General features: G+C 44.0%; 1 protein-coding gene across 1 annotated transcript; it reads left to right on the forward strand.

The window, feature by feature from the left end:
* The first annotated feature begins 808 nt into the window (after positions 1–808).
* Positions 809–18,033, forward strand: LOC144102167 (uncharacterized). The gene is made up of 9 exons (XM_077635481.1): positions 809–1,029; positions 3,090–3,122; positions 6,440–6,475; positions 9,201–9,269; positions 10,304–10,330; positions 11,548–11,606; positions 13,117–13,182; positions 17,223–17,294; positions 17,815–18,033. Exons 1-9 carry the CDS (start codon positions 981–983, stop codon positions 18,031–18,033), a joined length of 630 nt encoding a protein of 209 aa, XP_077491607.1. The 5' UTR covers positions 809–980.
* Positions 18,034–23,178: the final 5,145 nt, after the last annotated feature.

Raw genomic sequence — 23,178 nt, forward strand, 5'->3', positions numbered from 1 at the left:
GTTTACGCGGCACCTACAAGAGTGCTATTGCAGGGAGCCGTTTTATAGAATGCTCTTCAGAAATACGGCAATGACCAATGGCTTAAATAAAACGGTTCGAGACCTCATGATGCTCCTGTGGCTTCAGAAAGCTTTTTTCAGGTCGCGGTAAATAATATATTTTATACAAGAGGCAGTGTCGTATCCAATGAAGTTTCAGAACCTTAATCAGCCACATAGCCTCTACACCACACCTACGTGGTTGTTCCGTGCCAGTTCAACCCGGAGCATTCTGTACCCTCGCGACGAAGAGCAGACGGCAGAATAAAAATTTATAGTGAAAGCTGAACCTGCGATCATAAATCAAAGCTTGAATGAGTGACTACAGATGTTTAATGATTGATTGTTGTGTGTGCTGTGAAAACATTGCTAATGCTTACAGAGATAGATAATAGCAAATTTATCAATTATGAGAAAAATTAAATGCCTCGATCGCACTCCACTACATGAACTGCTTTTGTTGTGCATGGTGCATTATTGGAAGCTGCGAGTAACTAACTCAAACAGCTGCGACCACAACTTGAACTACTCATTGGATTAGTCCTCACTGCATTATAAAGTATGAAAAGCCAAGGCGTGCTGAACGAGAATATTTCTGAGGCCGTAAAGGATATGATAATAGCTATAAAGTAGAATATTTTTGCTTCGATCTGAGAAAACCTTTCTGAAGCCACAGGAGCATCATGAGATCTCTAACTGTTTAAGCAGTTGGTCATTGCCATATTTCTAAAGAGCATCCTATAAAACGGCTCCCTGCAGTAGTACTCTTGTAGGTGCCGCGTGAACCCAGAGAAAGTGCATCACTCTGTTGGCGTGCTAGAAGTTAAAAATTCAGACTTTGCAGTTGATGTTCAGGTTTCTTTAAAAAGTAGTCGGAAAACGGAGAGCGTGCATATATAATTAGGCAACAATTTTGCTGAAGACTTTATTGCTCGGCAGCAATGAGAGACACGCAGGTTCTGCTGTATTTTAGTTTAAGCTTCATTTTGGGTAAGTGGAACAACATTACCAGTGTTTTTTCCCCACCTGATTTTGAAAATATTCTCCTGCAAATATGCATTACTGAATCTTTCGCGTTTTTTGAGCGCATTTTGAATGAAAAATGTGGCAATCAATCATAGAATTAAACATTGGTTTCCTTGTATCTTATTATTTGGCAAGCTCAGAATTTAACAAAGCAGCTGTTGACTACGCAATATCCGCACGATGATACCTAGAATTATCTGCTTTGCACATCAAAGAAAAAGCATATAAGTGGCATCGACAGAGTATTCAGGGCTCAATCATTTGGCGGTATTTGCTTACTCGTGTACATGACTTAAATTTCTCAATACCAGCCAGACTTCTTGTCATTCTAGGTTCTTTACTGACCGGTGGTTAACCTTTTCAGGCAGTACGGATGCACACCACTGTGTACATTGGGAACTCGTGGATATTGAGTATGTTCTATGTCTCAGAGCGATGTATTTGTTTGGTGAAAAGAACGCCATTTATGCCGCCTGTTCGTCACCCTTACTAATATTTGACTAGGCTTGGCGGTAAATATCGATCAGGAGCCAATGTGCTTCTCTGCTAATTCAGCTTCAACTCGAGGTGTTGCAAGCGAAGCAAATTGCACACAGTGTATCTATTTATTTGAGGCAGTGAACAAGGCGAAAGAAAGGCGCTTTATCTGGCTAATCCATGACTACAGCGCAACGAACGGGACGTAGAAGAAGTACACAGGCAGGGACACAACACAGCGCTGAGTTGTGTCCTTCTTCTACGGCCCGTTCGTTGCGCTGTAGTCATGGAATATCGAAACCAACTCGCCCAACAACTTACTTTATCTGGCTGTGTCACCGACAATGGTACTTAGTAGATTTGCAAAGACGACAGTACAGCCTTCATTGTGTGGACATGCCGAGTTCGTCCCCGTAAAGCGCCAGTGCATGCTTTGGCCATGTCCCGTGTGGAAGAAAATGCACCGGAAGAAAATGAGAAGTGTTTTTTTTTCTTGCGCGGTAGACATGCTTCAAAATTGATTTTGGGCTGGTTGGTTCATATTTGAAACATTAGAGGGCAGCGCAAAATAACGGCACAGAACACAGCAGAAACAAAGAAACACAGGACAGCACCCGTCCTGTGTTTCGTTGTTGATGCCGTGTTCTGTGCCGTTATTTTGCGCTGCCCTCTAATGTAAACATGGTTACTGGCTTTGGGCGGACACTACTCCAGTGTCACATTTTCTTCGCTTGAAATGCCGACGAGAATTTGGAAATACTAATGGTGTTAAGACACACAGGCAAGAAGAGGAAGCCCAGGTGGTCGCGATACATTAGGACATTTGGCTGTAATGCAGCGAAGTACGAACGTTCTTTTACTGCTAATGTGAGGAAAGGGAACTCTGGAAGGGCAGTCTTGCCATTTTTTAAAAATTCTCCCGCTTCTATAGGTTAAAGTGCAAGGTGACCGGTAGCTCAACGCAAAATGTGGACTTGGTATGCTGTTGTCCGCGACGGTAGCTGCTTCATTGAAGACCAGTCTAGGCAATCAGATATGTCCTTACCTCTGTGGCAAAAACGCTCCTTCCGGTCTTCGTTCTGCTGTCTGCACCTTTATCGAAATAATCCACCGCACGAACAAAAGCAAAAAGGACAGATAGCTTTTTTAACACAGCACGCCGTAGTGCTTACCCTGACAATTGCTGTGCAGTATATTACGGTTTTTTCCGTCCAGATTTTCACTCCTGTTCGAGCAATATGCGTATGCAACAAGGTCAGCGGTACATATGAGCCCATAGTGTGCTACCGCGAGCCAGGGCCAGGTCAGAAACCGAGTGGTTGAAATTGACTTCTGAGAAGGGACATCACGAAGTTGCATACTTTTGTTTGGCGATGTGCAACTTGATTTGCTTCATCGATAGACCTTGGGTTTTTTCTTAAGTTACTACTCGGCATTTTATATGTGATGTTTTATATTATTCTATATTCTTGAGTTGAGAACCAGTTTCGATATACATGTAAACCTTGTTTTCTGTTTCAATGCTAACTTCCCTCCTTCTCTCGTAGCTTTCGCGGCGTCAGAGAAGGAAGCCCAAAGGGGTAAGTACTGTGCGGTAGTTTTTAGAGCGATAGCTCTACTGAATGCAAAACTCGTGTTGCAGTGAGTACGTGGATTTGATATTGATGTGACCTTCAGACTTAGCAAGCACAAAGCAACAACTTTACGACATGCGTCCAGCCTAATTTGACTACGGATAATACAATGGTCACTTCCAAATTTGGCCCTGGAAACTAACACGTGGTCCACCCCACCCCAAAATTTGAGCTTGACCAATCTGAACCGAAATTGATACCTAAACTAATTTTAATGCACTCAATGCGATATTGGCCTCTAATTTGGCCCACACGTAAGCCAAATTTGACCTCTTCAGATTTCGACCAAATTCGATGCCTTGGCTTATCTGAACATGGGCAACACAATGCTGGCTTCTAACCCCAAACTTGGCTCACTCCCACCTCTAAATTTGACTTCATTGGATTTGGGCCAAAATTAGTTTCCAGGCTCATTTGACCAGAGACAACACAATGGTGCCTCCAAAATTTCCATCCTAGCTCAAAATGTGGCCCACCCCCTTTCCAAGTTTGAAATCCTTGGATTTGGACCAAAATCTGTGCCCAGGCTGACCTGACCATGGGGGACATGATGGCGGTCTCCAAATTTGGCCCACCCCATTCCTCAAATATGGACCACCGCAACCTCTAAAAGTTATCCTGATCGATTTGGATCAAAATCTGGTTACAAGAATGCCAAGTGTGATGCCAATTTCATAAACGGCATTATAGGTCTCTGTTGTGTGCGTCATTCAGACCCCGACGTTTCCACCACGCAAAGGGGCACTGTAAAAGATCGCGTCTTCGAACGAGTGCGCGTTGTAAACAAGATTAACATAGTCCAACGGCAGACCATATCCAAATACTTCACCGACTACAAAATAATGTAAGCGAAAATATGTGTACATTGTGGGGGATCAGCCCCGCAGTTTCCCCTTGTGGTTTGCTTTCCCGCGATGCACCTTCCGACGGCTTCGCCTCAGGAGGGACGCGCCACGTGACTTTCCCTGGTTAGTTATCTTAACTAACAAGAGAGGGCGGTAGCGTTGCAGCGGGAGTAGGGTGCCTCGCTGCCCGCTCGGAGGCGAGCGGGCATCGAGGCACCCTAAGAGGGATTTCTGGAGGCTGTGCGCTAAAAAAAGACGTTCACAGGAGAAAGGAGACAACAGGAAAGAAGCGCAACTTTCAACTTTAATGACGACAAAAGAAGCCAGGGGCACTTATATATCACCTGTTATCCAGAGATATGCACCAACTAAGAGAGTGAATGTGTACCAACTAGCCCGTCAGAAAGTCTCCCTAAGAGGGAGAGACTGTGCGCGCGCGGGACGTAGCGACGTAGCTTACAGCATCACTCTCTTAGGCTGGGATCGATGGCGGAGGCGGACGTGTCGCTCGTGGCTCCGCTCTTCGCCAGCGGGGCGAGGAAGTGGCGGGGAGACTCGCTCCCGTATTTCGTCCCGTCCAGCCTCGGAGTATCCCTTGCCCTAGAGCGGGCGAACATTCGCTCGTAATCTTGCTGGTGAGTTGGATGAGCTGGATTCATTAGCGTATTTTGTTGCTAGCTGGCGTTATTGTTGCTGTAGTAATAAATGCCTGTTTGTGTCAGCCAGTGGGTCGTTCCTTTGTTCCCGCAGAGCAAGGTGCGCCGTGGTCGGCGAGCGTTCGGTAGCGTACGCGATCACGGGGTGGGGTCCGGGCGGCTTTGAACTATGTCAGCCGCGGTTAAATGGAGGAAATTTTATTTATCTCCCCAAGTAAAACACTACAAAACACACAACACAGAGAAAAAATAGGTGCAATATTTAATAAATGGCTAAAATTTGCAAACCCAATGCTCAATCCGATGTTGAAGCAACATATAAAAGAATCGACAAATCAGAGTAAAGTAAGTACAATCAGAGGGAAGCAAAACGGAGAGGTAGCGCTGGACCATCGGTTTGACGGTTAAACGACTTCCATTTTTTATCCCTGATTTTCATTGTGCATGAGCGAAATTCTGCATTTCTTATGAGTAAGCCAGATGTCGCAGCAAGAGCTTTTGTTGATGTTCAAAAAGCATCAGTAAATGCGTTGCATTCCACGATAGCTCAGGCGGTTCAAATTTGGCATTGCAGCAGACGAACAGAGGATGCTGCGTTTGCACTAAGCATCAGGGGCATCCCATGATGCGCGAAAAAAAAGCAACACTCTTCTTCGTGTTGCAGGGCTTTAGAGAATAATTTTTTCCTTCTTTAAAAAAGTGATGTGGTTTCAGCTTGTTCATAACTACGAACTCTTCATTTCATTTAGAGACAAATAGATAGTACTTAGCATGGTTCTTTAAGTGACACACATTTACAGCAGCTTACACTTAGCCATTAAAAAGACTTTCTTTACATTTCGTGCACCCAAAGTTTCAGAATTTTTTAGACCTTTTGATGGAATACTCGGTGTGTTGTTTAACGTAGCAAAATGCAATTATCCCAATTACGTTCTTACACAACTTGCCAACGTCACAGCTTGCAATCGTTATGGAAATTACCAACTATATTTGGGATTTGGTTGCGTTTATGAAGCTGCTGCGCACGACGGCTTAACGCAGGCCGACTGGGTGGGTGTGTAAGTCAGAGACGCTGCGCGTTTTGTGTCTCAGCAACTCTCGCCACTCGATTTTAATAGTCCTTGACCAGTTGAAATAGCCTTGGATGTTAAGGCAACATGAGAACGGTGGCCGGCAGATAATTCAAGTGTCCTGGTGGCGTTACTGATATTATGGGGGATCGCTGCTTATGTTTTGCTTGTACGAGTTTTTTTCGCCTGTAAAACATCTGTCACGGTAAGAGTAGCATATTTGTGATCTTAAACATTTAAGTCCAAACCAAGTTGATTGTACTAATCCCCTTAAGTGTAGATTTGGGGAGTGGATAAAATATGAGTATCTGATTGCTGTCTTGGCTAGTGACACGTCAAATTTATTTATTTCTGGTTTGGTTTTGGGGGTTCAACGTCCCAAAGCGACTAAGGTTATGAGGGACGCCGTAGTGAAAGGCTCCAGAAATTTCGACCACCTGGGGTTCTTTAACATGCGCTGACATTGCACTGTACACGGGCCTATTTGTACTAAATAAGAAGAGCTTTCAATGTCGAGCGATATGCAGTTTTATAGCTAGGGTAAGCCAGACCTTAGACAATGGATATATATTACCTGGCCTCTCTGTAAGCCATGGTGTGTGAATGCTGTCGAGAGGCTTGAAATCAGTAGGAACTCTCAATTCAGTGCTTGGCGAGAGCTGATAACTTGTTGCTTTCTCTGTTTTTCGAAGACATACCCGGATGCGGTGACATCGAGACCAGTGGAGGTAAGTTGAAAAGACAGATCGCGATTCCATTCTTTTTCAGGCCCACGGGTCAGCCATCTCATATAGTCGGCTATGTTAGGGATAAAGTTGTTTTTCTGACACATGCTTCTAAGCGATTAATCTGTAAGAGTTACCTGTATCAACGTGAGAGCGTTAAGGGCCCCCTTCTGCAGAAAACAACGCCGCTAATGTCGTGAGCTGCGTTGTGAGCGAGAAATACGCAAGGAGTTAAGGTTTTTTAAACATTAGGAAAACGAGCATTAGAAAATGCCCCTGATGGGTCGCGAATGTCCGATGAACGCACGCACGCACGCACGCACGCACGCACGCACGCACGCACGCACGCACGCACGCACACACACACACACACACACACACACACACACACACACACACACACACACACACACACACACACACACACACGCACGCACGCACGCACGCACGCACGCACGCACGCACGCACGCACGCACGCACGCACGCGCGCGCGCGCGCACACACACACACACACACACACACACACACACACACACACACACACACACACACACACACACACACACACACACACACACACACACACACACACACACACACACACACACACACACACACACACACACACACACACACACACACACACACACACACACACACACACCAAATGTCACCAGAAATTGAAACACATAACAGGATTTCGTTCACCACGTTTCGGCTGGAGGACCAGCCTTCTTCGACTGCCAAGAAGTGCAAACTACGTAAGAGCACTGAAAAGGAAAATTGGATAATTTGGACGGGTCGAACTCTACTTTGCGTTTCCACAATGGCGCGGTATCGTTAGGCCAAGAAGGAACGTTTGTTCAGCTTGCTTAAGTAGTGGACTTGTGGTGGATTAGCGTATCACATGATCTGGTATATGCTAATTAGCGAGAAAATTCAATGTACTAATTGAGAGGACTGTATTGTCAGTTGCTATCTCTCCTTACCCTTAAAAGTTGAGCTGAAGTGTCCCCCTTAAGTTTTTTGTTGTTTCGAAGTTTAGGCAATCAACATTAAGAGCTATTATTTCCTCTTGTTGGAGAAATTGCTGTATAAAAATTTGAATAGTCGATTTCAAGCTGTAGCCAAGCTGGAGCACTTTGGAGCATTCTCAATTTCCATATCGTGTGCAGCTAAATATTGACACTTAATATAGCTTAAGAATCTTGAGGCTTGCGATGATTTTTGATGCAGTTAAATTAACCTGTCTTGTGGAAGCTGCGGCGGCGCCGAGAAAACATTTCGGGTTTTAAATGTTAGGGTTAGGATTCGGGATTAGATACATTACAATTAAAAAAGTAATCACAACTTCTCGGCTGATTGTCATTTCCTTGCCATGTGGTTAATCTTTTCCAAGGTTGATACCGTTGGGATGTAGGTGCAAATGAGCATAGATAATACTTAAAGGCCCAAGGCATCGGTGTACGCAGTCGTTATCGCGGTCATAAACTTTGATATTGTGGACATTGTATTGCCAGATATGCAGCATAAATTTTGAGCAGGAATATGCTTCATCACTGAAGATGTAAATGGCAATAAAAACGTCCAAAAATGAGACATAATGAGGAAGAGATGTCAGTGGGGGCTGTTCAGTAAAAAATTTGTAAGTGAACTTTTTATGTTAATCGATTACGCATATATATGTGGGTTCTGGAAGTTGACTGCACTGCGATGAAATGATAGACATCACGCTCCGGCATAGCTTTTTTCGGGAGCGAATGTTCTGTGCATTCCTTGTGCTTGCGTGGCTTTTTTGTCTTGCGACGCTTTCGGTTTTTTCACCAAATACGAGGACCACGGACCCACACAAGCTTAGCGGCATGCCTCCAGACAAGGGCGGATAAGCAGCTGCACCCATAAAGTTTCCCGACCAATGCAATATCTACGGAATCACAAATGTTTTAGATGTGCGCATTTCAACATCTGCCAAGAAATGGTCGACGTGTTACCAAATCGCGAATAATTGATTGGGAGCGCAAATGCATGCATGATGAAATATTGCGATTGCTAAATCCGCAATCTCGGCTTGACGTTGCATGTTGGGTGACGCGATCTATGTAGTTAAAATTTATAGAGTGAACAATAAGTGAAGGATGAAAATCTTGCCTGCTGTCTGGATGTCTTGATTTCAGCTTTGTACATTTGCCCTGTAGCCCTGAAAGGATAGCAATAGCTTTCAGCTCGCAGTTTCGTTGGATTTGATCGTATTTTTTTTCTTGGCTCCGTCAGAGGCAAAAAACTTGAATATACGCCACTGTAAGCTAATCCGGGCGTCAACCGCAATTCCTTCTATAGATACCGGAGGAAACCGAACTGGAGGTTCGTATTGTTTTCATTGGAACGGTACCAAGTAGAAAAAATACTAACTTTACGCCCGTGTGGTTTTTGAATCACAGCCTGTGAAAAGACAGAAACTGCGTTTTTGGGCAAGCATAACAATTCGGCCATCTGCACAGTCTCCGGATCTGCTTGTATGCACAGAAATTATTGACTTTTAGAGTCATCTTTTTTATTCATTTTAAAAGATACTTCTCAATCGTCACCAAAGTGTGCTCAAATAGTTGAGTTCGAAACTAACTGGAGTTTCCTACCCCTGACTACATAGTGTTTTGAAGTGTACTTTTGAATAAAATGTAACAGAGTCCGCCCCTTTCTGACAAAATTAATGAGGCGCTTTCTTCGTAGGAGACTCTACTACGGCTAAAATCTCGACCCAGGCTGCCACAGCGCCAGAGTTGAGCACCACATCCAAAGGTAAACTCTGAAGAAAGAACGGATCACTATTCTATTATATCTTAGACATAAGCAATGTGATGATACCTGCACATCCATTAAAGGTAACTCGTCGAAACAGCCAAAATATATAATGTCAGAGTTGCAAATGTAAACGCATTTTCGGAATCCTAAAGACTCATATGAATATTGTTATGTAATGTTACGACATGATGTTTTGTACATCTAAGAAGCAGCAGAGGAACGTGTAATACCGTCTTACGTTATGAACGTAGTGAGGAGTAAAAGTCTTTGCAACTTGTGGACATAACAGAACGGCAAGTCTCCATCACCGACAAACAAGTCAGCAAGTTAGGCGGACATCTATTCTGATTTTTTGTTTGTAGTAGACAGAGCGACATCCGCTGATTGTAACGCGCGTGCTGCGTCACGTCAATGAATGATGTTAGTGAATATCAATATGATTATGAGCTGCTGTAAAGCGAAGCTGGTTCCCATCACTCATAAACCTGCCATTTAGAACCAGCGGTAAAGCTTGCACCTGCTGAGCACGAGCTTCATTGTTCAACCCATTTGTGGCCGTCGCATTTCAGCAAATAACAAATGCAAAAACTCCAGTTCTTTTACACGTCGACGGACGTTAAAAAATCACAAAGCGACCGAAATCGCGTCCAAACTTCTTTGCTGCGTATCATTTAATCAATCCTTTCAACACGCACAGCAGTTTCCATTCCTCTTAGACCTTCAGTGTTAGATGGCGTTAAAATTTTTCAAGTAACAGCTTCAAGCCAATGTTATGAAATTCTCTCATTTATGGATTTCGTTTATTAGTACGAGGCGGTAATGAACGCGATATATTCCAGCATATAATCACAGAAAGAAGCGAAACGTAAAATTTTGCCAAGCAGAGCTGCGTTTACGTCGTTTTGTAAACAGTGCCATTGCTGTTACGCTTTGATAGTCGAATTGCAGTAAACAGTAACTAAGTCTAACCTTTTGCTGTAATGGTTTATTTCTATACTTATGATCTATTATATCTTTCTTTTTCTCAAAAGCACCAATGGTTGAGCCCGAAAATCATGGTAAGCTTGTCGACATACGGTCGAAATTAAAGCGGAGTGATAATATTGTTGCGGACTACGAATACATAAATGTAGGAAGCGACGCGAGCACAGCGCTCGCGCTCAGTCTCTAATCTATTCAGCCTAATTCAATATTCAGTCTAATGAAGTAAGTCATTATTGAATAAAATTTGTCCTCCTACACGCTATACCTGACCAGCTTAAGGGAACTGAATTTCTTTAAAGCATGTTATTCTTTCCTTTGACGAAACCCTGAACTGGAAACAGACTAATTTGATACAGCACCCGCTGATCTCAACACGGCAGCGGTTCCGAACTGGCACCAGCTAGGTAAATGAATCTTCAGTCGTAATCACTACTCATGTTTCGTCTAACCTTGAGCGCGGAGAAAGTCTGTCATATGTGTAGCGCACGCGGCACCAGAAACCCTGCAATTGATTTTAAAATTTCATCTTTCATTGAAATTAAAATTGGTTTTTGGGGAAAGGAAATGGCGCAGTATCTGTATCGCATATCGGCGGACACGTGAACCGCGCCGTAAGGGAAGGAATAAAGGAGGGAGTGAAAGAAGAAAGGAAGAAAGAGGTGCCGTAGTGGAGGGCTCCGGAATCATTTCGGCCAACGGGGGATCTTTAATGTGCACTGACGTCGCACAGCACACGGGCGCCTCAGCGTTTCACCTCCATCGAAACGCGGTCCGGTTTCGCGGCGGCAGCGTTTCGATGGAGGTGACACGCATAGTCGCCCGTGTGCTGAGCGATGTTTGATTATTTTTTCTTCTTACACAGCCCGAGTCAAATGCAAGAACTGTAATAAAACGATTGCTGACCTTCGCTGAGCTCCTCTCACTGTGCAGGCTTTCGAAACGGCCGCGCTGTCTCCCGGCCTTTCAAAACAGGTCGCATGAGTGAACGTGCTAAGTCTGTGCAGTTCCAAGAACTGTTTCTAGACACGCCATCCAACAGAGACTGATGGGGTGGGGCTACGTGGACAAAGTATAACTCTCAAAGTTCAATCAGATGACTGACGGCGAAATGCGCATGCTTTGCTCCTGTTTTGCTTGCTGCAGGAATGAACTTGGCATTCAAGCTAGCAGACTGCAATTTAGACTAAATAGACCATGAATAATAGCAGGAGCCTATTTTTTTTTATATACACGTTGTCTTCAGCTTTTGCATGCAGTAAGAAAGTGACATGTATGTTATTGGCTTTTTCAGGTATATACACTGACGAAGACGGATGCAAGTACAATGTTCTGGCGTCTTGGCTTGGAGTGGTATCCATTTCTATCTTTCATTAAAAAATGGCGTTGTAGCACCAAATATGATGCAGCTATTGATGTTCGCTAAAGCAACACCACAGTTGCGTAGGATAAGCTAAGTCTTGAAATCCAGGCCACGGAGAGCAATATACACAGGCGCATGTGTTGAAACCCTCTGAAAGCAACGCACTCACTTGTAGACTCACACACGAAAATACAAATGAAATGCATACATATATGATGCAATGTATATTTTATGCGTCGTAACATCTTTACAAAATATGATGAGAACACAAAAGTGCTATGAAAGATGAGGGAGAAAGAGATGCACCAATTATTGGTGTTTGAGCACTATTTGAGCGCCTATCAAAAACGAGTAACTAGCCCAGAATTTATACCGCTTATACAACAGAACTTTTTTAGCAATGTCAAACATCTGTACTTTGTCCTTTTTTGTGTACCGTTCATGATGTGTGCTCCGACAGGATGCACCAACTAGCCTACAACCTCGTATTTCTCATGTGATGGCTGCGTGGGCTGCTTGTATGTGCTAAAATGTGACATCTTTGTTTTTTCGCGCACTAACTATATTCAGAATGAGTTTTCTAGCCTTTAGTTGCATGGAATATCTTCCTAGGCATAGGAACATCAAATTGATGTAAAAAGTATTGCGTGGTTTACCTGATCAGTGTTTCATTGACAACGAACTGCAGTACAAAAAATAAGATGCAAAATTTTACCGAACTTCCGGTAAGTTTAAGGGCAATAAAATTCGCGTTAGACTTATGAATTTCGGCAACTGCTTTTCTTGTTCTATTCACAATTAAAAGATATTTATACCGCACTTGACTCCGCCTTCTGATGGCTCAACCGGACCTGCATTGAATAATTCTTAAACAAAAACTGAAGAAACCTAAAATGAAATGGGAGGCGCTAGTGCCTACAGGCGTGAAAAGGATATGCCAAATTGCGGTCCCATAAACCTCGAGGCCTTTTAAGTATATGAACTCTACCTGACCAATTTTTGTTGAGGTTCTTGAAAAAATTTCACTCTAACACATGCCCAGTGCGTAATATTTAAAATTTAGACGTAATTCTTCACGATACTTTTATGACATAGGCGACATTACTTTGTGCGTTAACGCCAGTCTAAGCCTATCTGAGACAAGATAGCTGTTCGCAGCGTGTCGGATGTGCGTTGCAAAATTCGGCGCAAAACATGAATCTTTTGTTGCTATATTTGCAAGCAAATGCGCTGCCCCCCATAAAGTAATTCAGAAAATGGAAACCATGAATTGGTATCAACACAGTTCCGCACTTCCAGAAGGCTAAGAATGGTGAGTGCTATTAATGAAACGCGCCTCGTTCCCGCAGTTCATAGGTGTCTCTGTTCAGGTCATTGTGAACGGTTTCCTTGTTGGATCGTTATCTGCGACAAAGTACACAGACTTGATTTTGTGGGCTGAAAAGCGATCAAGTCGTTATACTGATATGCTGTGAAATTGAGGCTTTCTCTCTATTACAGGGGGAGACAGACAAGATGCCCGTCAATAGTCGAAAACGGCGCGGGCGACTGCACAGAAGAGTCCTGGTAGGATTAAATCTCCTTGAACAAGCTTGGGCTATCAGCATTAAGTCACTTCTCTCGCTCATTTGTCGCTAAGAGGGGCTTTGATGATACTCCGGTTGCAGTGGCACCCACATCCTTACTGCGTCTGCTAAGCAATTTCTGCTTGCGCTGAGTTCTTGTCTTGAACCTCTAGTTTTTTAGAAAGAAAACACACAAGTCAAAATCTCCACATTTTTTAGAGGGTTCCTGGTTCCAGTGCAGTAAGTGGTGAGTTTCCATGCAGCAATTGCTTTAAGTGCTCATCTCGAGGACGAGGCGAGCGTTTGGCAGCTTTTAAATTTTTTTTTACCAAATAGCGAATTGTCGTAGTGTGCTCTAAGTAATATTATGTTCTCAGCAAAAAATCCGTGCGTTCAACTGCTGCCAAGCGCTGCGAGTGCAGGAGGCCGTCAGTGTCACGTGAGCGTTCTTTTCTGGGCTTCTAAGTTTAATTTTTTTACCAATGGTATTACACAACAAGGCCTTAGATTCAGCCTGACCTCGCCAACCACAGAGGCCAAAGCACCCTCTCACCAGAACAGGATTTGGCTGCCCTACTGTAGTACTTGCCCACCATCCCCTGTCAGAATGCACAAATTAACCTTTTGCCTTTAGTTACCAATCAGCTCCGCAGCAGTTCACCTAGGCGGCATCCACAGCTGTGACGCCGAGAAGGATGCTTAGAGTCTGTAGCTCGGGACAGGCTGCCATTGGAAAATGAACCTCGGATCCTTTAACACTGCAACACTATCTAGAGCAGCTAGTTAAGCAGTGCATCAGTTAGGGCACCTAGTGGGTATTGAGTGGTATCTCATAAGACTTAAAATGTTAGGAAGACAGATGAGCCATATCCTGTGCTAAATGGCGGGCACGCACTATGCTACAATTTTTTGAGTGTACAGGCCAGAGGTACGCACGGGATGCCTGATCATAAGAATATAGCTGGCAACATAGAGGAACTATGAGCATCAACGAGAGAAGGTAGATACCATAATTAAGCTTAATAAGACAGATCAATTATAGGTTTACATATCGACGCACCAATATCTAGTCATGATGAAGAAACTGTCGGAAAGTTCCATAAGGGTGAGGAATCGCCAAAGGGTAAAGCAAAACACATTACACTGTACTGATGGGCAACATCAATGCCAAGGTAGGCAAGAAGCATACAGGAAACCAGAGGATGGGGACCATTGGTAGCAGGAAGAGCTGGTGGTAGTACAAGTAGAGTTCACAGAACGAAGTAATCAACTCAACATGGTTATCTTGTTCTGCATCCTGGAGAACCGGAAGTGGACTCGGAAGAGCCTGAATGACAAGACTAAAAATGAAACAGAACACTTTGTCCACCCAGCACAGGAGTGTGCTGGAAGTAGAGGTGATTGGCAAGGTGAGCTTTAGAAACTAAGGGATGGTTAACTCCAGATTTGAATCGAATATAAAAAAATAGTGCGGACAAAACACATAAAAGAATGAGCTGTTAGGAAAAAAAAGGAAAAGTTCAGGACCTGTTTAGAGAAAATATATTCCGCTTTAAGTCAGGACGATCACTTTACTGTTCCAGAGGTGCCGCAGCGGTGGCTTAGCAGTTTGAGCATTTGTCCCGCATGCGGGAGGTGTGGGATTTGACGTCTAGAGCCTCCGTGTACCCTCTTATGATACAATGGGTATAAGAGTAATCTTAAACTAGAGCAGCTAGAGGACTGAAGCAAATAACTGTCCCTTTGAATTTTGCTCTTTGACTTAGAGCTATCCTAAACGTACAATGATTCCAAGCTTGTTCAACTAAACGTTCGTAGCAGATGTGACGCTGTGTTTAATTACCATTGTTTTGCACCAGAATTGCGTGCTAACACACTTAAATGAAATAATTTTCTTGTGTCATTCATGAATTTACTGAATGGTATAGACTGTGGAAAGTGGAGTAGTAACGTCGGAATTTTTACGACTCTTAAGTAATTATTCGATGGCACGTATCAAAGTTTCAAAGATTGTTATCATTGTACTTGTCCTTCCCTCTGTCTTTCTAAACGCCTAAAAGGTTCTCCAAACTTCCACAGTGTATAGGCTCCGTACAGAGGCCAGAGGGCGCTGCGGAGCAGCACCGCTTTCAGCGCCGCCGTGGCAGGTCTGATGATACTGGGTAGGCGAACGTGCTTGCCGCACTGCCTGCTCTTAAGTGCTCGCTGCGTTTAGTATACGACCGCCGGCCGTGTTCTTCTGTTGCATCATGCGCTGTGCTTTGCAACATCGCAAGTGGCTTTTTCTGGGTTTATGCCTATTAGAGGCTTATAGCAATTTGGTCCCGCCGCTCTGAAGGGCTTAATTCAGTTGCGTTTTATTTTATTGCGGAAATTCACTCTTTGGCATCAGTGGAACGTAGGGCTCCAATGAGTATAGTGCATACCGTGGTTGTTATGGGATGATTATGGTGTATGAAACACATCAGATACATTTCATCTTTTGAGGGCCTCTCGGTAGCTCAGACTCGGCTAATTATAGTAATTCACATGCGTTTCAATTTATCTTTTTTGCATATGTTCGCGAGGCGCTTAGTTTAGATGCTTGTTGATTAATTCGGCACAAATTCGCAGTCATCGCTCTGAATACAAGATGAGATAAAATAAATTGACAACCGCTAGTTTGCACTACGGCGAGGCATGCGCACGCCGCGCAGCACAAGCGAACACAGAAGTTTATGGGACATGGAGATCGTAAAAAAAGCCTGATTGTTTGGCACTCGATCTGAGCATGCAGCCACATACTGGAGTTTTCTTTTCACTAATCTGCGCGACCTGCACAGTCCACCCCTCAATGCCTTGGCGCGCCTCCAGCAGGGAAGGAAATCCAGATTTCTCGTGATTTCGATGCTCAGAAAGCTTTTGTGGGCGTCAGTACGTGCTATTGGCAGCAAAGATTATACTGGATGCGAGTTCTCGGATAAAAAAAAATAGCGCTGCCTCCCAACCCAGTTGCTAGGAGATATTACCTGTGGAAGTACACGCCCCATCATACATTCGTATATTTCGGGTGATATGATTGCGTGACAATGCCGAAATAATCCCCCCACCCTTCTCACATTCCGTTTACTTCTGATTCCGACATTACATACGTGTTTCGGATGATCACAAACGTCAAAGAAACTAAAGCGCAGCAAGAAGTTGCACAAACCCCAAAAGTACGATTAGGCGCCCGCAATTAGAAAGTATCTCTAGCACTATCAAATTCTTAATGCACGCCACCGGAGTTGTAACTTGTACTTAATTTGAAAATGTAGTTTAAATGCACGGCACTACGACTGACGTTGAACGTGACAGAGGTTGTCGGCTTGACTGTTCGGACTGCTACAATTCATTTCTCGGTCATGCAGCCTATCCGAAAACTTGCACATTTCTCGCCTAGCTGTTATAATTCTGGACGCAGAATAACGGGTAGTTGTGTATTTTGCTTCCTGGCATTGCTTAGGTCATTTTCTCTAGTACTCACCATCGTTGCAGTGCCCTGAAAGCGTGCTGCAGCACGCGGCGCTTCCGCTCCCGCCTACGCACAGTTTCGTGAAAGCTGCGATAGGTGGCGCAGGGCTCGTGATCAAACTTTACTGTACGGAGCCTATAATGAAATAGGGTTTCTTCATTGCCTACGTATATCAGTTCCAAGTAGCAGCATAGGCAAGGCGAAAACAACTTCATAACACAGCTGACAGAACAATTGGCAGCAGTGCCTGCGGATGCTTCGTTTAAAGCAAGCCTGACTGATAGCTTTAGTGACTATACATTCAATCGGAAGATAAGGATGCTAATTGCCTGCATTGCAGTTAGTCGAAATAACGCAATTCTTTCGAAGAGCTTAAATTTCTCAAATCGTGTCAGACCGGCATCTGCTCTCCCTGAATACGTCACCTTAAAACTGTTCTGCGTAACCAAATCCAAATGCTTCCTAAATAATACCCCTTTATGATGTCAATGGCACACGAAAGCGCCACATTCGCATTGCCGGCATTATTCTTTGTGTTTGTTTTTCAGCGAACAACAGACTGTCGAAGAACTTGCAATGGGACTGTTGAGGCAATTCCAGATAACGAGCTATGTCTTGTGGTAAGACTCAACAATGCATGCTTTTCATGGGAAGAAAAGCTTATTCAAAAGAAAAAAATAACGCATTGGGGGAGAAGTCAGATTGAGCTATGACCATAACTCTTAGAAAAATCGTGGGCAGCCCACCAGGGCGTAGTGAGAAGCTCAAGTCCGCTAGGTTAATACGACTATGAAAATAGAAAGCATCCAAATACACCGCTACAACGGGTTAGTCAAGCTGCGCAGAATTCAGTTTCCTAACCTATAGATTACAAATTTAGCAGGATATATTAAACTTGCAAAGATATAAGCGAGCTTTTTGTTTTTGGCAGAAGGTGCTGAAAGCGCCATAAAACACACGAATTCACGCAATGTTACCTCCGATCTCTTAAAATATGCAAATCTCGAGCATGCTTGGTACCTCGCTGGGACATTGTAAACTTGCGTTGAACGAGAGCGCCGGGTAAAGGTTCAACAATACAGCCTTTTTTTTTTGCACTGCACAGCAGTCTTCTCAAGCAATTCCCTTACAAAATTGCAGGCTGCCGGCAGCCCCTACGGAAGACAGCGTCATATAAAAGGTGGATGCTTCCTCGGGGACTGCCAGTCAAAGCACTGCACCCACAAATCCGAAAGAGTCAGTTGTTATGTACCGGCTGTGAAGACAAATGCCGAACCTAACTATGCATTGAAGCCGAGTGCTAAAGCCTCTGGAAGCCATGAGTTTAAGTCTCGTGTCGTACGTAAACTTACAGAATAAAACGAAAGTACTTGAGTTCAAGCATTCACAGTTATTGTATTATTTTAATACTTCCCCCTAAAAAAAGTTGGTTCTTTTCTGACACCTGCTTTCACGTGCCTCTGTTGTAGTACGACAAATGTCGCCTAAAAAGTTTCGGGAGAGTGTCATATCATAGCACAGTTTTATTCTGGGAGTAGATAAGGCCTTACTATTGGAACCGTCCTTGTAGACAGGTCCTGACTTGCATTCGACTATCCGCACTTCCACTGCTGAAACAAGTTCAACCTAACGTAAGGGCCGCAGTAGCAATGGCGAAACTCTGCCTTGACGGCTTTAATAAAAGGCAAGGGGGTTAATAAGGTAGTACTATATCTTCTTTACGCAGAATGAACAACAAATTTGGATCAAGAAATAATAAACTGGTGCCCGCTGAGAAGCAGTCTAACACATTGTTTTCAATAATTGCACGTGTACCGGTTTAACTGCATTAAAACTCTACGAATGTTTTTAGAATTTTTCAATATCTAAAAAACACTGGCCTTCGTTCTGGCAATTCGATGATATAGGAAGCGAAAGATGGTTCTCGCACAGCTTCCTACGTCACCGTTATATCATGTTCCTCGTGGAACTTCCGGTATAAGAAGAAATTCCTACGTCCGTGCATGTGGTGGAGGGTGCCGGTAGCGATCGCCCTCGCAGCCTTTCATCCCGACTTTAAATTCATCCTCACAGACTCTCGCTGAGCCTGTCGTAACTTTGAGTTCGGTTGGATCCCTCCACTTGCTCACCAAATTCTTCGCCACAGTACTCGCGACTGCGATCCAACTCATCGCTCAATCATATGGGTCCCCGGCCACCAATGCATGCCAGGTAACGAAGCCGCCCATGAGGCAGCCCGCGCACTAACTTACCGGGCACCGGGCGTTTGTTGGGAGAACCTTAACCCAGATCACAGCCATCTTCTTTCTTTTAAAGATATTACTGAGCACTATCGTGCCGAACACCGGCGCTATCCGGTTCCTATGAAGGGACTGGGTAAAGCGGGTGAACGAACTCTCCTTAGGCTCTTTACAAACACCCTGCTGTGCCCGGCGGTTCTCAAGCACTTTGACTCTTCTTTTGACGGCCGCTGCTCATTCTGTGGGGAGGTGGCCGACACCTTTCACATGATTTGCGCATGCAGGCAAAATCCTTCTCTGCCCCCATCACCCCTTCCCCTACCCGAGAGGACTGGGAGGCGGCTCTGCTCGGCTGCCAGGAACTATCGTCCACACAGGCTCTGGTTCGGCGGACCAGCGCAGAGGTCAGGGCCAACGGGACCCCGGAATGAGGGACTCCGCCTTGTATTGTAAGAGGCGAGACCCGCTAGGGGCCTCTCCCCGAGCACCTATCTGTACATATAGATAAATGAATGCTTTTCACCACCACTGCCACCGGCGAGCACTTTCCTGCTAGCGTTAAATGCAAAATAAACACAGCATAAAGTAGAGGACTGGTCAGCCGGCGTCATAGGCGCACAGCACGTGACATGCGAAAGTCGTGAGTTCGGATAAAAATCTCACGACTTCATTTTTCTTTTCTTCTACTTTCAAATCAAATGTGTTTGAATAAGAAAACGCTGACACTACTGATTTCTTCTCCTTGATTAATAAAACAAGATAACTAAAAGGATAAAACGTTCCCATGTGGTTTACTCAGTTTCAGTCACTTTCCGCCGTCTTTGTTTGTCCTAACGAGCTCATAAATTTTGTACTGTTGTCTGCTCAGTATGTACAGTGGAATTCGGAACCGCGCCAGCCCGAAGGAATAACGTCCATTTCTCGATGATTTCGATCCCTGGACCACTGCAGTCTCTTTATCTTCATTCCACAGAAAAACAACGGGTTTATTAACCTTGTCATGCCTCATTTCGTCGGGTTGTATGTCGCAATCACGTAGTACATCTTCATGTCATTATACCCCTTTCTACTCAGCGTTTCCAGGAAACACACAAAGAAAACAAATGGCAGCAAGTCACGAGGTATAGTTTGCAGGGCTTCAAAACATTACAGAAAAGCACATTGCTATCTAAAGAGCTCGTCGGTTTTAACGCAGTGGTTATGCATCTCGACCCATGATGCGGCTTTTCTAGAAGCTGAACATTTCGATCACAACAAAAACATCACTCTGAATCATTAAGCCCTTGCTTAAAGGCAGAAATCTTAAAACGCTGACGGGATATCAATACAGTTGAAGTGAAGCAAAGCAAGCATGTGTGCTGTGTGGTGTTAGCACACTGTAAAGAACCCGAGGTATTTGAAATTATTCAGGAGCTCTCCGCTGTGCCCACGTGCAGTTCATCAGCGTTAAACGAACAAAACATCAAATAACATCAGTGTCATTATCTGCAGCCATTGAACAAATATGCTGTTAATAAGAGAGTATCCCGGCAGAAAACAAAGAAAGCAGGAATAGTCTATGCCTGTACATGTAGGCGGGCTTTAATCGGCCGTGGCCCAAGGGCTTCCTTCGCAAGAAATCTCAAAGGGGACGCGGCTTTCAAATGACGAAAGCATCTAAATAATAATGAACTTTAGTAAAAGTCTGCGTATCAGTGAACTCTCTTCTCATATGCCGAAAAATGTTTGTCGTACAGAGCCCACACGTGACTTTAAACAATATTTCTGAGACCGCAGGCAGCGAAAACCTGGATTTATTAAAAGTATTTTGTTTTACCTGACTGTTATGCTTATAAAAAACATAGCATGACAATATCTTAATGAATTTTATGGGGTTTGTTTTATTAAGTTCTTTGAAAAACTCTTTATGCAGCGATTTTCGTATGGTCGGGTTTTATTTCATCGTTTTTGTATTCTGTTACAAATTTAATATGCCAATAATGAGTGCATTATGCAAGTGTTGTTAAAACATTATCTGTAGAAAAATTAGGCCGCTAAAATACTACTAAAATACTGCTTTCGGATTCTAAAGAGTTAATTGCAGCTACCCGCGATAGGTTCCACATACTCCAATTGTGCAAAACACTCAAGTGATATGCTAATTGGAAGCTCAATAACTTTTCGAGAAAGATTACTTTGTGGCTTTCGCGGACTTTGTTTCGTTTTCTCTTGTCTGACACGTGGCTTGAAAAGGAAGCCGGTATGAATTTACAACATGTACCCAGAGCTGAGGTCGCATGATAGATGCTCAGACTGCGGGGTGAGAGGGTCCCTCGACCATATAATTTTGGGGTGCCCAAATTCTCCCGGGGCGGGCAAAAATATAGATAGTAGAGAAGCCTGGGAGACCCTGCTAAGAAGCCCGGACCCTGAGCACCAGCGCAACACCATCCATCAGGCGGAGGAGTCCGCTACCAGTCAAGGACTGCCAGCCCGCCTCTAACCTCTGACGCGCAACTCCCCGTCTCCCAGGCCTGCGTGCCCGGGGCGGGGAGAAATGTCTTTTCTGGTGGAAATAAGAGTTGTTCAATCAATTCCTAGTTGAGAAGCGCCTCCTAGCGCCCGCCGATTGTTACTAACTAAAGCGATGGTGGGTGAAAGCTATGTATTAACTGGTTTTAACTTTCGTGCTCGGACGGTTCTCATGCACATATTCAACACATGATGCGCTGTCGTGCAGACTAGATAAACGTTTATCTAAAAATGTGATAATAATAATAATAATTGACTTTTGGGGAAAGGAAAAGACGCAGTATCTGTCTCATATATCGTTGGACACCTGAACCGCGCCGCAAGGGAAGGGATAAAGGAGGAAGTGAAAGAAGAAAGGAAGAAAGATGTGCCGTAGAGGAGGGCTCCGGAATAATTTCGACCACCTGGGGATCTTTAACGTGCACTGACATCGCACAGCACACGGACACCTTAGCGCTTTGCCTCCATAAAAGCGCTGCCGCCGCGGTCGGGTTCGAACACGGGAACTGCTGATCAGTAGCCGAGCGCCTTAACCACTGAGCCATCGCGGAGGGTATGTACAAATGTGGAGTCATGGTTTTTGCCACGCGTGTCCCATTAAAAACGCGCTTTGATTGCAAAGCATATGCTAGTCACATCGTAACGTAATTAATAGTATATTTCAATTGTTTACATCTGCACGCACTTCGTGGTATCAGTGCAGTTCGCCGCAACATATACACGTATTGGTTTTGTTTGTTACGTATGTAAGCATGTGGGCGCAAGCGCTAAATGTTGCTAAGAGATGATTCCTTCACGGTTGGACTTCATGCGTTAGAGACAAGTGCCAAGACATTTCAAATGAAAAGGTCTGATTCTGCGTCAAGACCACTTGTGATATATTGGCGCTGAACCTTGCGAAATGAATGGAGAAATGCGTAGATTGTGTGGCCGAAGTGGACGAAAGCAAATAGACATTGTTCTATTATTGTCCGTGCTGAGTAAGCAGCCTTTAGCCTTTAGTCACCAACACCCATAATGTCAGCAATGAATATAGCCCTAAGAACACGAATGTTTGCGGAAACATGCTGTTAAGACTTTTTTGTAGTCCTCACTCGACCTGTCAGCATTCATGGTTTGATAGCTTTAGTTACTAATATCCCATAGACTGTCAAAACATCTACCTTTATTGTTTCTAAAGAGGTTTTGGCAGCTTTTTTTCGTGCAAAAGCAATGCATCTAATACCATTTATTGGATTATAATGCACTGGCATCGCACAGCACACGGGCGCCATAGCGTTTTACCTCCATAAAAACGCAGGAACCCGACCGCGGCGGCTGCGTTTTTATGGAGGCAAAACGCTAAGGCGCCCGTGCGCTGTGCGATGTCAGGGCACGTTAAAGATCACCAGGTGGTCGAAATTATTCCGTAGCCCTCCACTACGGCACCTCTTTCTTCCTTTCTTCTTTCACTCCCTCCTTTATCTCTTCGCTTACGGTGTAGTTAAGGTGTCCGCCGATATGTGAGACAGATACTGCGCCATTTACTTTCCTCCAAAACCATTTATTATTATTATTATTATTATTATTATTATATTATTATTATTATTATTATTATTATTATAGTGAAATAAATATTTGTGGTGAAATAAATTTAAATTTTGTGCGTGTGAATGATGTACCAGCACCAAGACCTTTGGGTTGTTCCTGGGCACAGAAAAATAAATATTGATTGATTGATTATTATTATTATTATTCGAATGCGTGTTCTTGC

This window comes from Amblyomma americanum, chromosome 8 (assembly GCF_052857255.1).
Source record: "Amblyomma americanum isolate KBUSLIRL-KWMA chromosome 8, ASM5285725v1, whole genome shotgun sequence".
Lineage (NCBI taxonomy): Eukaryota > Metazoa > Arthropoda > Arachnida > Ixodida > Ixodidae > Amblyomma > Amblyomma americanum.